At 50.1% G+C, this 14,600-nt stretch overlaps 5 protein-coding genes across 5 annotated transcripts; 3 read left to right on the forward strand and 2 right to left on the reverse strand.

The window, feature by feature from the left end:
- Positions 1-454: 454 nt before the first annotated feature.
- Positions 455-2,840, reverse strand: NECHADRAFT_82826 (uncharacterized protein; the record flags this gene model as incomplete). Its single annotated transcript, XM_003049400.1, has 2 exons — positions 455-2,745; positions 2,795-2,840. 2 exons carry the CDS (start codon positions 2,838-2,840, stop codon positions 455-457), a joined length of 2,337 nt encoding a protein of 778 aa, XP_003049446.1.
- A 1,472-nt stretch (positions 2,841-4,312) lies between these two features.
- Positions 4,313-5,209, forward strand: NECHADRAFT_82827 (uncharacterized protein; the record flags this gene model as incomplete). Its single annotated transcript, XM_003049161.1, has 1 exon — positions 4,313-5,209. The coding sequence occupies one exon, from the start codon at positions 4,313-4,315 to the stop codon at positions 5,207-5,209; it is 897 nt and encodes a 298-aa protein (XP_003049207.1).
- A 172-nt stretch (positions 5,210-5,381) lies between these two features.
- NECHADRAFT_82828 (uncharacterized protein) lies at positions 5,382-7,046 on the reverse strand (the record flags this gene model as incomplete). Its single annotated transcript, XM_003049401.1, has 4 exons — positions 5,382-5,389; positions 5,500-5,973; positions 6,320-6,329; positions 6,375-7,046. The coding sequence occupies 4 exons, from the start codon at positions 7,044-7,046 to the stop codon at positions 5,382-5,384; spliced, it is 1,164 nt and encodes a 387-aa protein (XP_003049447.1).
- Positions 7,047-9,046: 2,000 nt separating this feature from the next.
- On the forward strand, positions 9,047-10,632 carry NECHADRAFT_45074 (uncharacterized protein; the record flags this gene model as incomplete). The annotated part of the gene is made up of 2 exons (XM_003049162.1): positions 9,047-9,248; positions 9,302-10,632. The coding sequence occupies 2 exons, from the start codon at positions 9,047-9,049 to the stop codon at positions 10,630-10,632; spliced, it is 1,533 nt and encodes a 510-aa protein (XP_003049208.1).
- Positions 10,633-13,540: 2,908 nt separating this feature from the next.
- NECHADRAFT_95038 (uncharacterized protein) lies at positions 13,541-14,389 on the forward strand (the record flags this gene model as incomplete). Its single annotated transcript, XM_003049163.1, has 2 exons — positions 13,541-13,716; positions 13,765-14,389. The coding sequence occupies 2 exons, from the start codon at positions 13,541-13,543 to the stop codon at positions 14,387-14,389; spliced, it is 801 nt and encodes a 266-aa protein (XP_003049209.1).
- Between the last annotated feature and the right edge of the window lie 211 nt (positions 14,390-14,600).

Genomic DNA, 14,600 nt, shown 5'->3' on the forward strand with positions numbered 1-14,600 from the left:
ACCCAGCTGGACGGTGAAAGCCACTCTGCTTCGGCTTGGCCTGCAACCGCGTATTGGGGAGGACCAGGGCTTGTTCTCACGGGGCTGTATCAATTTGAGTAGAGGAGAGACTACAAGCCAACGCAAGTATATAGGTCACGCCATGGTGTCATTAAGATGTGACAATGTCACCGAACAAATGCATGAACTCAGCCCTATTCACTCAACATAGCGGTTTACTTGCTCTGCCATCTCTCAACAATCACATCCACAACTCTTAGAGTTACCAACAAAACGAATCACTCATCCAGTAAACATAGGCCTTGCACATGGCCAAGTATCCTAAACACCAGCACTGTTAGCTATGTCCGATGCCTAGTGACCACCACTCCAGCAGCGTTCCCTGTCATACTGAAGACGCCATGATCAGGCATGGTAACCCAAAACCAAGCAAACAGCGAAATAACAAAGTCGGCTATTCTCCAAAGGGGTAATCAAAAAGCTGCTGCATCTTTTCCGAGGGATCATCCACTCTGATTCGAAACTCGTCATCAGGTTCCGGTCTCTCAGATACGTCAGGTAGAGGAATAGTCTGCTCATCAATCTTGACCATCCAATCATTGCGGAAAAAGTCGAGACTAAACTGATATCCTTCGGCGAATTCGTGAAACGTCAGAGGCGGGACAATGATTCCAGGTGCTTCGATTTCTTCTCCAACCAAGACGAACTCTGAGGGAACTGTGTCATCAGCCCAGCAGGCGGCAAAGTTGATTCGTGGGAGAGATTTGCCGTCTTTGGAACGAAGAAAAAAGACTTTGTCGCCGAAAATCTTGATCTTCTCTTCATTAATGATGATCTCTTGGTCGAGTATGAGCAGTGGTGCTCCGAATAGCTTCTGCCGAGAATAGTCGCAGCATGCATCATATGCATCCATAATCTCGTTGTTCTTCCAAGGGTTGAACATGGGAAACGAATGCATAGGGCAGCAGCCGTCTCCGTCTTCGTCAAATTCTTCAAGTTCCTCGGGCTCGCCATCCCAATCTTCGAGCTGCCACTCCAAGGGCTTGCTGGGTCCTGTTTTGATGAGTGATTCGATGTCGGTTTTGTTCAGATGTCTGATGCCTGTCTTTCCCTTGACTTCATCATCAGCCAATAAGTTCCATATCTCATCAGTGCTTCCAAATCTTCTTTCAAGCGTTGTCGATGTCACCAATGACTGAAACGGTTTCTGTCCAATCTTGCAGTTGAAGTAATCGAGCACAGCCACCAGAGCGCATTCCCTTGGAGTGGCGCCATCACTCTTCAAAAACCAGTAGTTGTACCCGTTTGTGAGGAACCTTATCCCCTGAAACTGCTTTGACAAGTAGACCGGTGGCCGAGTGGCAGCCCTTTCGAGTGCCCAATGCAGCGAGTTTGCCCGCTCAAAACACTCGTTGGCGTAGGAAGACAGACCCTGGTCAAACATGCTTTGCCATGACATGTAGCAGGCCTCAGCAAACAGCCCAGCAATCTCACTGTTGTGTTCCAGTTGATCGTCCCTGAAAACAAGCTCGGTGCGGATAAAGACTTTCTGCCCATCCAAAAACGGCCACCCTTCATGCTCGTACTTTTGGTCAAAGATTGTACAAGTGAATTCTCGAACGTCATTGAATGAGACGTCTTCGATACGCAGGGCGGGATCGCTGTGGCCCGTGGTCAAGTTGATAAGCATCGTGTACTTGGAGATCTGAGACCGAGAACTGTCGTAGTACGGTGTATCAAGATGGCTCTGGAAGTGGGAGTCGTCTGTGTTGAACCTATTGCATCGGAAGACGTAATTGACGAACTCAAACGATGACTTTAGTTGACCTCCAGAAAGCTTGTCAAGAACACCGCTGGATTGCAAAGCTTCGGTGAGCACTTGACTCAGTATTGATGAATGAAAGATGAACCGGTCTCCGCCGCGTGTGGTCTTGTTCAACGGCGGAACATACAAGTCGAGCTCAGACAAAGCTTTCAAGGGGGTGAGAATGTCGCCCTGCAAGTCACAGGTAAAGATTTCGCGATCGGGAGTTGTTTGAGTTGCGTTCTCCAAGGACAGGGCTTGCTCAGGTCTCACTGATGACATGTTTGACTCCAACCAAGAGTCCAAGTGAATAATGTTCTCAAAGTTGTGGTAAGAGAGATCACCTGGGTTGACAAAGACAGCGAATAACTTGGGCGTGGGCATGATTAGAGCGTACAGCTCCGAAGCCTCTTCTCCGATCTTTTCGTCTAGATTCTCGATGAACTTGGTGATGCTGAACTCTTTGGATGGGTAGAATGAGATGCTAAGTCCACCGAGTTGCGTCGCTCCAAGGTCTTGATCAACCAAGTCAACCAAGTCAACCATGCCTTGGAGTATGACTTTCTCTGGCTGTTGCAAGAGACCTGCTGCTTCCGCAATGTACAAGTCGCGGATACCAATAGCAATAATCTTGTGCTGATTGGGAGTTAACGCCTTGGACCGGGAAGCGCCGTTTGAGTTCTCCACCAGCTCTGACAAGAATGACAAGGTGCGAAATCGGACCGTCTCTGGCGCGTCGGGAAGAGAGTAATCAAAGATCAAAGGGCACACTCGGCCACTGAGAACTCTTCCTTGAATCACATCTCGCATCCAATCGGCGTTCTCGAGCTCCTCTTGTGAATGTGAGGACTTGATCTTGGTCTCATCCCATGAGAATGATCCATCTGGCTCAATCTCGCACCATCTAGCACAAGAGCCCACAGGCTGAGTTCTTGGCTTTTCTTTGTGCTGTCAGCAGAGTGTATGCTCAATCCGTATCCGCCAACTTACTGGGTCCTGGTCCCTCTCCTGGGTCGGACAGCTTTCGTCCTGTCATATTGGAACCAAGAAGACTCTTCACAGCGACCAATATGTTCAATAATATAAGATTGATGATATGTCAAGGAGTTAACTGGTCAAAAAACAAATGTCCGTTCACGATGCACCGCAGGCAGCCAAGGCAGATTCACGCGCCAGCATCGCCCAGTTGCCTGTTTTAGGCAGGCGGTGAGATAAATGGCCCGGCAGAATTCTATCTTGGGAAGCTCTAGAGTAGGAGCCCGCGGCGTTGAATTCAACTTCACAACTTCGCTTCACGGCACGAAAAAGACAGCCAACGGGCCAAAAACATCAGCTTCAATCACCGAATTCGTTCAAATGCGTAATCTGGGAATCGAACCCAGGGCTCCCCGACGTTACTCGAATGGCAACGGAGAATTTTACCACTAAACCAATTACGCTGTGGTGTTGTTGACGTCTGGCGGTCTCACTACCACGCCTCAGGAGTTGGATGCAGACGGCGTCTTTCACGAGGAAGGAATAGACACTTAGAATGCGAGAGGGAACGACGATTGGGCTCTTGGTGCTATTGTGTGAATACTAGCGGCAAATTGACTGTGTTGGCCTGAGTAAATGCTTTCAGATCGAGATCCTCTAAACAAACCTCCCCAGCATGCAACTGCATAACTACAAGGGCACTTTTCTGTGCCAAAACCTGTAGGTTGTCATAGTCACAGGAGGGACCTAAATTGGCTGTTCTAGAGAAAGTCACGTTTGGCTATTAACACCCAGCCCCTAAAAGACCTAATTGCTTCCTCCACACGGCGCTTGTCTTTTTCTCCTAGCGCTTACAGCTCGCCGCTCGTAGTTCACTTGCATTCTCATTTGAGGAAAATTCGGATAGTCTCAGGACAAGTGGAATGGTGATGCTGTTGGCGTTTGAGGCTGCCCTGAAAACTAGGTCAGCCTCCCCGACTTGTCAGCTCGTATAGAGAGAACAAAGAAATGCGCTCCGAAAGCGAATAAAACATTGTAAAGCAAATTTTGCCTCAGATGTCCGATCCAGTGTGCCAGACGACCAATACGGGCTAAGACAGGAGGTCGCCAAGTTGCCCAGAACCAGCCCCCCGAGTTTAACCCCATCGGTCAAATGTCCAGGACTGGAAAAGTCTCTTGGTCTAATCCATAAATAGGTGTCTGAGATTGGCGCCCAGTTTCAGATGATCGCTTGGCTTGGAGATGCGACGACAGATGTTAGTGTGACGTTACAGGGGTTGTTGCGACGAATCCGAAACAGGGTCAGAGTTGTCAACTTGGAAGCGAAGGGGGCATCTTGAAAACTCGAATTCAGACATTATAAAAGTCATTGAACTGAGTATTCTTGATTTGTTTTGATCATCACACTCTTTCTCATCTCTCCTGTTTATACTACCTCTTCACTTCTCCGTGGCCGGCCCACCCTTCATTTATACTCTCTCACTTCATTCGCTTGTCTCATTCACCCGGCTTGTACATTCTTTGATCGTCACCATGAAGGCTGTTTCGGTTCTTTACTTCCTCACTGTGGCCTCTGCCATGTCCATTCAGCCGAGGCAATTCGGCGGACGATTCCGTGGACGGTTTGGCGGAGGCGGCAACTTTGGCAACGGTATTGCTCCAGTCAACAACGTGCCGCAAAACGACAACGGCAACGTTAATGTGCCGCAAAATGGAAACGGCGGCAACGGCAACGGCAACGGTGGCAACGGCGATACCACTGATGATACCACCGGTGATGCCAATGGAGATGTTCCACAAAACAACGACGGCAACAACAACAATGCTGGCAATGATAACAACACCGGAGCCGATGGCGGTGCAGCCGACGACACTACCAACGGAGGCGGTGCGACTGACGATACCACAAACAACGATGGTGCCGCTGATGGCACCACTGGCAATGACGGTGCAACTGGCGACAATGGCAATGGAGGCGGTGCAGCTGATGATGCTACCAACGGAGGTGCTGATCAGGCAGCCGACGGCCAGACAGTTGTCTTTACTGAGATCGGCGGCGTACCTGGCAACGAATGCCTCACCTTCCGCAACAACGGCGAGATCGTCGATGCTGCATGTGTCAATGAAGCCGCCGACCGTCAACTCACTCCATCCGCGAATGCACTTCAAGTTCAGCGAACATTCACAGCAGGATTCAGGCCCGACCTTGTCGACGTTCAGGCTTGCGTCGGATTCAACGGAACGCATTTCCGCGCTGAGGACTGCAATGCACAGGGTATCGAGCTCGTCACTTTCAGCAATGGCGAGTTGAGGGCTTCTGGGGGTGCTTGTGCTAGCGGTCACGATGATCTGGCGCAGATGACGGTTGATCCTGCTGGAAACACCTGTGCGACTTACACCACAACCAATGTTCAGCCTGCGGCCGTATAAAAGGTTCTGAATATTCGGTGCATCCCAGTGTAACTATCCTAGAAGCTGGTAACTGCCCCTCAAAATCCCAGACACCTGGTGCCTCAGGTGCAATGTAGCTAGAGAGTATAAACTTCAAGTAGTAATATCCTTGCGAACCAGCTGTCTTCCCAAGTCCTCATGTATGTAAACCTCATTGAACTGCCTCAAAAATGGATCACGCATCATGCCATCAAAAGCCTTGACAAGATCTTCATCGCGACTTTCGGTGAGATGCACGATACGCCAAGTATTGATAGGGTTCTGCTCACTCCCAACCGCGCAGTGTTCAACGTGAAACAATGGCTGCTTTTCCCCACTCGTGATTTTGGTGCCGTCAGGAAGAGTTGCCTCTGCCATTCCAAGGAAGAATGCCTTTTTGTTGACATGATCGAGGCAAACGCGCTCAATAATTGTGGTGTACTGATCGGGATGCTTCCACATCCTTTGGTCCGTAATGCGGGTGAACTCAATGAGGCCCTCCTCAGTACGGTCGACCACCTTCAAACTCCCGGGGCGGACGACATGACTGATGTATTTGTCTGGGGCCTGCGCCTTCTTCACTTCCATATGCCATAGAAGGGACTTGGTATAAGTAAATGGCTCATCGACAGTGTAGTTGTTGCTGATGATGGCGTTTACATCCGCATCGGGAGTAGTGATGGCCGTGTTCTTTGGGTCCGCAAATGCGGCTTCAAAAGTACTAGCGTAACTCATGTCCATTTCGAGGCAGTCGAATGGCGTTTCTGGATCTTTGGGCAATTGAAGTTGTTAAAGGGTCAACAACCTGTGGGCAACTGCATGACTTTCTGTTAAGCGAGCCCATCCGAAGCTGACAAATGCAGCGACTTGCATGAACCAAGGATGTGCATCCCACCATCACGTAACCTGACTGCAACTACAAATAGAATTAGAGGCCAAGAGCCTATGGAATAACCTCGGTTCTATCCCCATGTAAGCCGGACTCTACCAACGCGGTCTGTCTTGACAGATGGATGTGTTCAACTCTTGCATAGCGTCTATTTGTATTATAGCTTAGGCTCATATACAACATGGCTATTTACAAAATTCCTCAAATGACTATATACATACCCTCTCCAGTCTATAACCGCACACATTCCAAATGCCTCCACTATGGCAAGGGTACCATCGTCACGGCACACAATGCGTTGACGCAGGCACAGATATTAACACCCTGATCCAAACAGAATGAAGCACCTATACATTGAGTATCGCTACCGCATGCGAACTGGGGCAAGGCGGTGGTGGTCATTGTCGCCATCGTCGTCGTCTTGAGGTAGCACATTAGGTTGATACAGCCGCAGCGCTGGGGATCGCACACTCCGCCTTGCAGATCGCAATCCGCATCATCTTCGCATGGGAATAGACCAGCAGGGAAGAAGGTCGAAGTGGATGTGCTTGCGGTCTCGGTCTCGGTCGAGCTTGCTGTGGTGGAAGTGATGGTGATATAGGTTGAAGATGTCTCAGCTGAAGAGGTTGTCGCATCAGTGCTGACGGTCGACGTAGCCGTTGTGGATTCGGTAGCGGAGGTTGTGGTTGTTTCGGCAGATGAAGACTCAGTAGTCGAAGTGGTGGTAGTTTCGACACTTGAGGACTCGGTCGAAGAGGTGCTGGTTTCAATCGACGAAGAAGTGGTGGTCTCGACCGTTGATGACTCGGTAGCCGTTGAAGACTCGGCAGTCGAGGTGGTAGTCTCAGTTGACAATGTAGTAGAACGAGTAGGATAGCACACTTTGCCGTTGGCGACGCCAACCGACAGCAAGGCGAGAACGCCAGTCAACAGCTTGGAGGAGACCATAGTAACGAGTGACAGGTGCAATTTGCAGTGGAGAACGAGAGGAATGAGCTGCTGAGAAAAGGACGGCAGCAGATAGTCTCCTATAAATCTCCCCTGAAGACGTCCTAAGCTGGCGTCAGCAAGCCTTAACAACACGGCTAGTAAAAGCTATTGCCCAACATGCATCTTTAGCCCAGGAACACAGGGATTCTTGCCTTGCTGATCGTTATTAACGCGGCGACAAACTTGGAGGAAGGTGTGCCAACTCATATTAAACGGCTTGATTGTCCAATCTGCGACTCTGTCTGACGCGAATATGTGGATACTTTTCAATAGTTTCTTGTTAGTCCAAGCCAGGTCCTCTCAATCGACGATCTCTCCTCGCTTGGGATAGTTGACGTCAGAGGCCGCTTGCCCTGGACAGGGGAAGCTTGAGTGTCCAATTGTGAGACGAGCTAGCCAACGTCTTATCAGGGGCTCACGTTGGGGCTGACAGAGCTCGTGAGGGCTGAAATCGTGGCTGACAAGTTGACATCAAAAAGCTGAAACCTGCAGGTCTTCATCGTCTCGTTCGTCTCCGTACTCTGGGGAACGAAACTACTGGATCTCATTCCGAAGCCTCTACCACGATGCAGTGGAAGGGAGTGACAGATGAAGCTGTTAGAGGGGGCAGATGAAGAGAGAAGGCCATGACGCGAAAGCTGAATTGAGAAGGTGGAATTTTTCCAAGTTATCTAGCACGAGTAGGTAATTCGAACAGAAGGATTTTTATAGCTGTATCTCGAAACTGAACTGTCTCATTGTATCATTCCATGCAATAGTTATTTCATAGGCTTTTATGATCATCTCGTCTGTTAAGCGCCGTCCTCTTAACCCACAGCCCCCAAACTAAATGGGAATCTAAAAAGAATATCACCGTTAGTACGTACTCGTAAAATAACTAAGGAGTTCCCATAATTATCTATGAGACGGCATTCGCTCGTGACGGGAACTCGAGTGCCAATTTTGAGCACAAATCAAGTGGCTATAGGGTAAGAAAGCAGTCTCCAGGGCGATAATAGAAAATGCCTTATCGAGATAAGGTGGATTCTTATCTGTTATCTCGCTAACAAGAAAAAGCATCGCTGGAACCTCGGATGCCGCAGCTTTGAACCCATTGGTTGCTGGGAGGGCAGCACCATGGAGCTTTACCTAACCAGGTAGTGCTCCCAACCCCGGACATTTACGGGGTTAGAGAGCTATCGTGGTCTGGATCACAACCTGAACAACAAGATATCTCGTATTAACTCTGTCCAGATGGGGGTTTCTCTCCACCGTGCAGTCTAGTTGGACGGATTGTTGAAGGCTGATGAGTATACTGGAGCTGTCGAATACGGACGATTGGGGTTTACCGCTCTCGCTGACCATGCCAAGATCTGTACTCCGTAGGCATCATTGTGTTAGTTCGCGATAATAGAGCGAAACTAATCCTGGTCCCACTGTTCAACGCAGGATAATTATCGACTGATTCCGCGCCTTGGCAAATCTAGATCCCCATGGGGATGCTTGACAGCAAGCGGGGACACAATTGATGCATTTCAAGCGGTCAACTCCGCCGTGATAAGTCGACGCGATATCATGATGCGGTCTCGAGCCTCAAAGTTGGCGGTATTCGAGTTAATACCCTTTTCAGCGGTTTCCAACGCTAGCAGAGTTCACCGTATCAACGTCAAGGATTCTCCATTAAGTAATCATCCGCACTGCAGATCGATGCTGTCTTTGGTAAAGCGCATAGCTGAAGCTAGCTCTTGATTGGGAAATATCTCGAACTTCGCGCCCCCGCATGTTCCAAAGTTTGGAGCTCGGGAGCTTCAAGGGTCAGCATTCGCTTTCATTCTTAAGCTTGACTTTGCTCCTCTCTTCTTCTTGATATCTTCTCTTAGCTGCATCGGTGTCGAAGTGGATTGATTGAATCGTCTCAATTGCAGCAGCTTCAATTGACTCTTTTACTTTGCATTTCTCCACGTCAAACCCCCTTCATAATGTCTCCCTACCACGCCAATCTCTCCAATGAGGGGCACACCTACACCAAGCAAGACGGCTTGGTCGCTGGTCTCCGCACTTACGGTGTCGTGCAGCCAGAACGCAAGATCCGACAAGTCGACGACGGCAATGTCTGGGAGGCCATTGTCATTGGCTCCGGTTATGCCGGTTTGATCGCCGCCCGTGACCTCGTCAAGGCTGGTGAGTAGCGAGAGCGGACAAACGTGAGGAAGTATGCTGTTGACATTTTGCAGGCAAGAAGACTCTCCTTATTGAGGCCCGTGGCCGTGTCGGTGGCCGAACATGGAGCGCTGAGCTTGACGGCACAACGTATGAGATGGGAGGAACCTGGGTCTCACACGTCCACGGTCGCGTGTTCGGTGAGATGGTGCGGTACGGTCTCAAGGACGACGTGACCATAACCCGCACTGAAAACGGAGGCTGCGATTATTTCACTCTCGACACAGGTTCCGGTTCCCGAAAGTTCACTCACAAGGAGGCTGGTGAGATGACCGCCAGAGCCTGGGGCATCTTTATCAACATTGACGGCAACAACGGTCGCGACATTTGCCCTCTCCCTTACTCGACACTTGGCAACTCGCGTGTTAGTGCCAATCAGGTCAAGGCTGTCGATCAGCTCTCATGCCGTGACCGCATCGACCAGATTAAGGACCAGCTGAGCGCTGACGAGCTTGCTCTTCTGGAGTCGCTTGTTCCGCACATTGGAGGTGGCTCCGTTGAGAATTTTGGGTTCCTTGAGATGCTCCGTGCTCAGGCTCTTCAGGGCTATGACATCGCCACTTTTGAGGAGGTTTGGACCCTGTACAAGATCCGCGAGGGTCAGTCTACGCTCGCCCGACGCATTTTCGACGACGCCGTCCGACTTGGACTTCAGTACTCGTTCAAGACGCCCATCAAGTCCATCGTCGAAAAAGAAGGAATTGTGTCCCTCCACACTCCGGATAGCAAGATCTTCCGTGCCAAGCGCGTAGTTAACACCATCCCCATCGCCGTCCTCCCCGACATCCACTTCGACCCTCCTCTGTCGCCTCTCCGCCAAGAAGCCATTACGATTGGCCAGGTTGACTATTTGACAAAGATTCATGCCGAAGTTGAGGGAGATCTCCGAGGTCTCCGAGGATGCACTTGGCCTGGTGATATGCTGTATGTTTATGGCGATGGCTTCTGCGCTGGTGGCAAGACTACCCGCATCACCTCGTTCGCTGGCGACAACCGTGGCAAGCTCGATCCACTCAAGGAGCCCGAGCGTCTCGAAACCGCCCTGAAGCGATTCCACCCCATGGACATCAAGAAGGTTGTCTTCCACGACTGGGTCTCCGACCCTTATGCCAAGGCTGGCGCTGCCTGGTATCCCGCTGGTTTCCTGACCAAGTACCTTGCCGAGCTCCAGAGCCGTCATGGCAACGTCTTCATGGCCAACGCCGACTGGGCCAATGGATGGAGATCCTTTATTGAGGGTGCGATGGAACAGGGCGCTCTCGCTGCGGATCAGGTCTTGAATGAACTTGGCATCCTTGGCGCCAACCCTTCTCCTGGCGAGTACCAGCGTCCCTCGAGACTGTAAGAAGAAGGTTGGGGGTATAATTTATTTAGCCAAGATTGTATTGTAAAATGACAGCAGAATGAAAACCTTCACCGAGTGTGACTGCCCGAGGCATGACTTATATACCATTTTTAGTTCGTTTCTGATGTTCTCGGACGAACACCAGCTCAGCTTCTATACATATTAAGTATAAGTATTTCTTATCTGCGCCTTGAACTAGAATAGTGCAATAGGCGGTAAATAACAATTGTGTATCTGACTTCAATACCAATTCTATGCCGGTATGGATGGCGTCTTTTCTCGAGGGAGAAAGGACAGAGAGTATGTGATCCTCATGACATAAATCACAATTGAAAGACTCTGCGGATGAACCTAGGGTCAGGCGCGAAAACCAATTATGTCAAGACCCTTTGCCAGAACTACCATTGCTAGCCCCAAAGTGCCACTCGCTCTCGGCATTCGCCCTGTAGAAAACACTATGATAATGGTGTTTTGTGAAAACTCAACTTGAGAACACTCGCTATTGTCTCGCTACAGACAGACCGCCAACTGACATGGTCTGAGTTGAATGTGCTGCGGCTGCGAATCTTGCTGCACAAAGACTGGCTGCTCCAACCGCTGTTTCGTATTTCGCTCTTCGCGAGGTTGCCTCTCGAGAGCCAATACTCACCCACCCCTGTAAAATTTTTTGGCCTCTAAGTTCGTAACGGCGAAAAGGAACCTGAATCATGGGAAACTTGCATCATCAATGCTCATCATGTATCTTTCAGTCTTGCAAAAAGCTGAGGGAGGTATAACTACGCTCCGAGTCCACCAGAGGAACCCCCTCCCTGTCAAGTTTGTTCCATATGTATTTGCCGATCGTCGCATGTCACCATAGATATTGTGCCATTGTGGCTATGAATTCAAAAGGTCTCTGCATCGAGGATGCTCAAGCCCCTGTCAGCGACCATGCGTGAACACGCCGCCTAGAGTGGTTGACATTGTCAAACAGGATAGTTGCCTCTACACTACAAGGATCCCCTGCCATGCCACTCGAATACTCTCGGGAAATTCCATATTTCTTCAAGGCGATATGCCCTGTACAGCAAGTGCTAAGACAAGGCGGATTGCTGTTGGCATCGACATCTACCGAATATTGTAGAAATGGACTTCAAGAGTAGATCTAGTCAGCTTCAAAGTGAGACTGGGGCTCAATTAACCCAAACAATGAATTGAAAGAAGCCAGCCTTCTATAGAGGAATCAATCTTTAACTGAACTACACCATCTTTCTTTAACTTGTAGTTTAAAGGGCCGATAGCTTCCGGTGTTGGTTGTCAGTGGACCTCACGCAACTAAACAAGGCAATGCAGTGTCAGCTTCGGCACGCATATGCAGCAATGCATCAATGAGCTGAATCCCCCGGAGATGGCCACAAGTATGGTGAATATACCGACCCGCAGCTCGATCCTCCAGGTTTGTGAATAGTTATGATGAATTGATAACGAGATTGTGGCTTCATGGACTGCAAAACAAAACAAGATGACAAGCTTGACATTGCCAAGGATACTGGGGATCATGCCACGGTTTCGCCATGTGTGGCATGGCTCAGCTAAAATCAAGGATCTTGACGCACATTCTGCTACTTCACTGCCACCCTCCCCAGGATGGCTAGCAGCACACCTTGTCTCAGGAACTTTTTGGCGGCTTTTGTAGCGAACGCGGGGGTTGTTTACGCCGATTGCCTTGTCCAAGTTGAAAAGTCAAAATATGCCTAGAAAGTAGACTGCATGATACTTCCGTCAAGATGCGGCCCGACCGAAGCTTGGCAATCTGCACCCAAGAATCACCATCATCCCAAGTTTCGGGGCTCGGTACCGGATACAGAACATTATGACGCGGCAATTTGGGGTTCTTTGCATAATCTATAGCCTTGAGACTTTTTTAATTTGCCTAGAACGCAACGTTAATGTGTCAAACAGAACAAAACCAACAACTAAGCCCCCTTGTCGTGACACTGACAGCCCTGGATGTGCAACGACGAATTCGGCAACGAGTGCGAAAAGACTGTGAGCGTTCCTTTTATCAAATTAACACGCAAGTCACCGTTTCAAACAAGACGATCGGGTGACGTAGGCATAGACACGATACGCTGGGGCCTGGGGTCATCTGTGGAGGATCGGATCCTCCAAGCCTCAAGCGCCTACCCCTGCCTCGTGCTGGGGCCAGCTGAGAGTCCCCCCTTGCAGTGCCACCGCCAATGGTCAAAATCCCTCGAATTTTCGTATGAGGTACCTTGTATTGATCTGCGGCAGGTGCATACAGCCTGCCTTAGCACGGAAAGGTGCCTTGCGAGGCGTTGAACGTCGAATTGAGACGGGTATGAGGACTGACTGCCTCAGCTAACCGCTCTCAGCTGCACATTTGCCCGACCCCTCGAATATTACGGAGTGGTCTTTGTTTCTTAAGTCCAGTAAGCTCTTAAGGTTAATGTTAATAAACGTAATACACTGTTTGGTGGCTGAGCCTCACGCGGGTCGGACATGCAAGCCGCCTCCGACAGAGGAATACGATCCTCGCCGTCGGCAGTTACATCTAGACAGTGACCTGCCTATCAGGCCTAGGAACTTGACGATATTACCTGCCGTGAAGTTGTGTGAAGCGGCAGAGTGAAGGATGAGGCCCCACGAGGCGCAATCTCGGTGTGGACTGAGCGTCTGGAAGACGTCACTCATGCTCAGCTCGTTCGAGGCAAGGCGCGTCTCACAAGGCTCTGGGTCGTGAGATGAGAGCCTGATGATGGGAATCATCAGAGCTGAGCGGGAGAAACTTGAGTATAAAGACGAAGGGACGACCTGCCTTTGAACAGATTCATCAGCCAACAACGCACTCTCATCTCCTCAAGAGACTCACATCCACAACCGTTTCATTTCTAACCCTCTATTCAATATGACAAAGAACTCTGGCCTGGCTGCCAAGGGCCTGGTGCTCCTCTTTGCCACCACCGCTTTTGCAAACCCCATTGAGAACCTCTACCGAGAACTTCTCAAGCGCACCGATCCCCCTCGTGCCCTCGACGAGCATTGCTCTGAAGAGGAAAAGAAGTGGCAGCCTACCTTGGACTTGTAAGCTGACCGGTAACACAACTGCGGCTGATGCTGACTTTGAAACAGTGACAAGGATAGCTGCTACAACGTCCCAGCCATCGACAAGGACGGCAACATCGCTACCGGCGACACGGTCGATTACCAATATTCTTGGTCTGACAAGTGTCGCGACATTGAAGACCTTGATAACAACAACGTCTACGTGCGCACTCGCTGCAACAACCACTGGTGCGGTTACCTGTACGACTACTACTTTGAGCGTGACCAGTCCGTCCAGGGTGTCGTAAGCGGCGGCCACCGACACGACTGGGAGCACATTGCCGTCTTCACCAAAGACAACGAGGGCGTCCAAGTCGTTGCCGCTTCCGCTCACGGTGACTACGACACCAAGAAGGCTGGCGATGTCCGCTTCCACGAGGGAACGCATGCCAAGATTGTCTACCACAAGGACGGCGGCTCCACCCATGCCTTCCGTTTCGCCAATGAGAAGGATGATGATATTGAGAACCATAAGGGATATTGGTTCGTTGGACCATTGGTCAACTGGGAGGGCTTCCCCAGCGGTGAGATCCGCGACAAGCTCATGAACCACGACTTTGGCCAGGCCAACATTGGCATCAAGGACGGAAGCTTCAAGGGTAACCTAGACCGCGCTCGCAACGACCTTGTTGACGGCTTCAACAGCGGCTAAATGCATCGGTTGAGTTTGGAATCGAGAGCTCCATTTGTGAGAAGAAAATGTGTGGAGGATATGGCATTGGGATATCTCTTGTCTATAGCTGGACTGTGGCTTCAAGATTGACCTGTATCTTTATTTCAATACATTATGCGCGCGCAACACTCTTAGCACATTTGTTAGTGAACTTAACATCCTGGCCACATCTCACTCATTCGGATCTACC

This window comes from Fusarium vanettenii, assembly GCF_000151355.1.
Source record: "Fusarium vanettenii 77-13-4 chromosome 7 genomic scaffold NECHAsca_9_chr7_10_0, whole genome shotgun sequence".
Classification (NCBI taxonomy): Eukaryota; Fungi; Ascomycota; class Sordariomycetes; order Hypocreales; family Nectriaceae; genus Fusarium; species Fusarium vanettenii.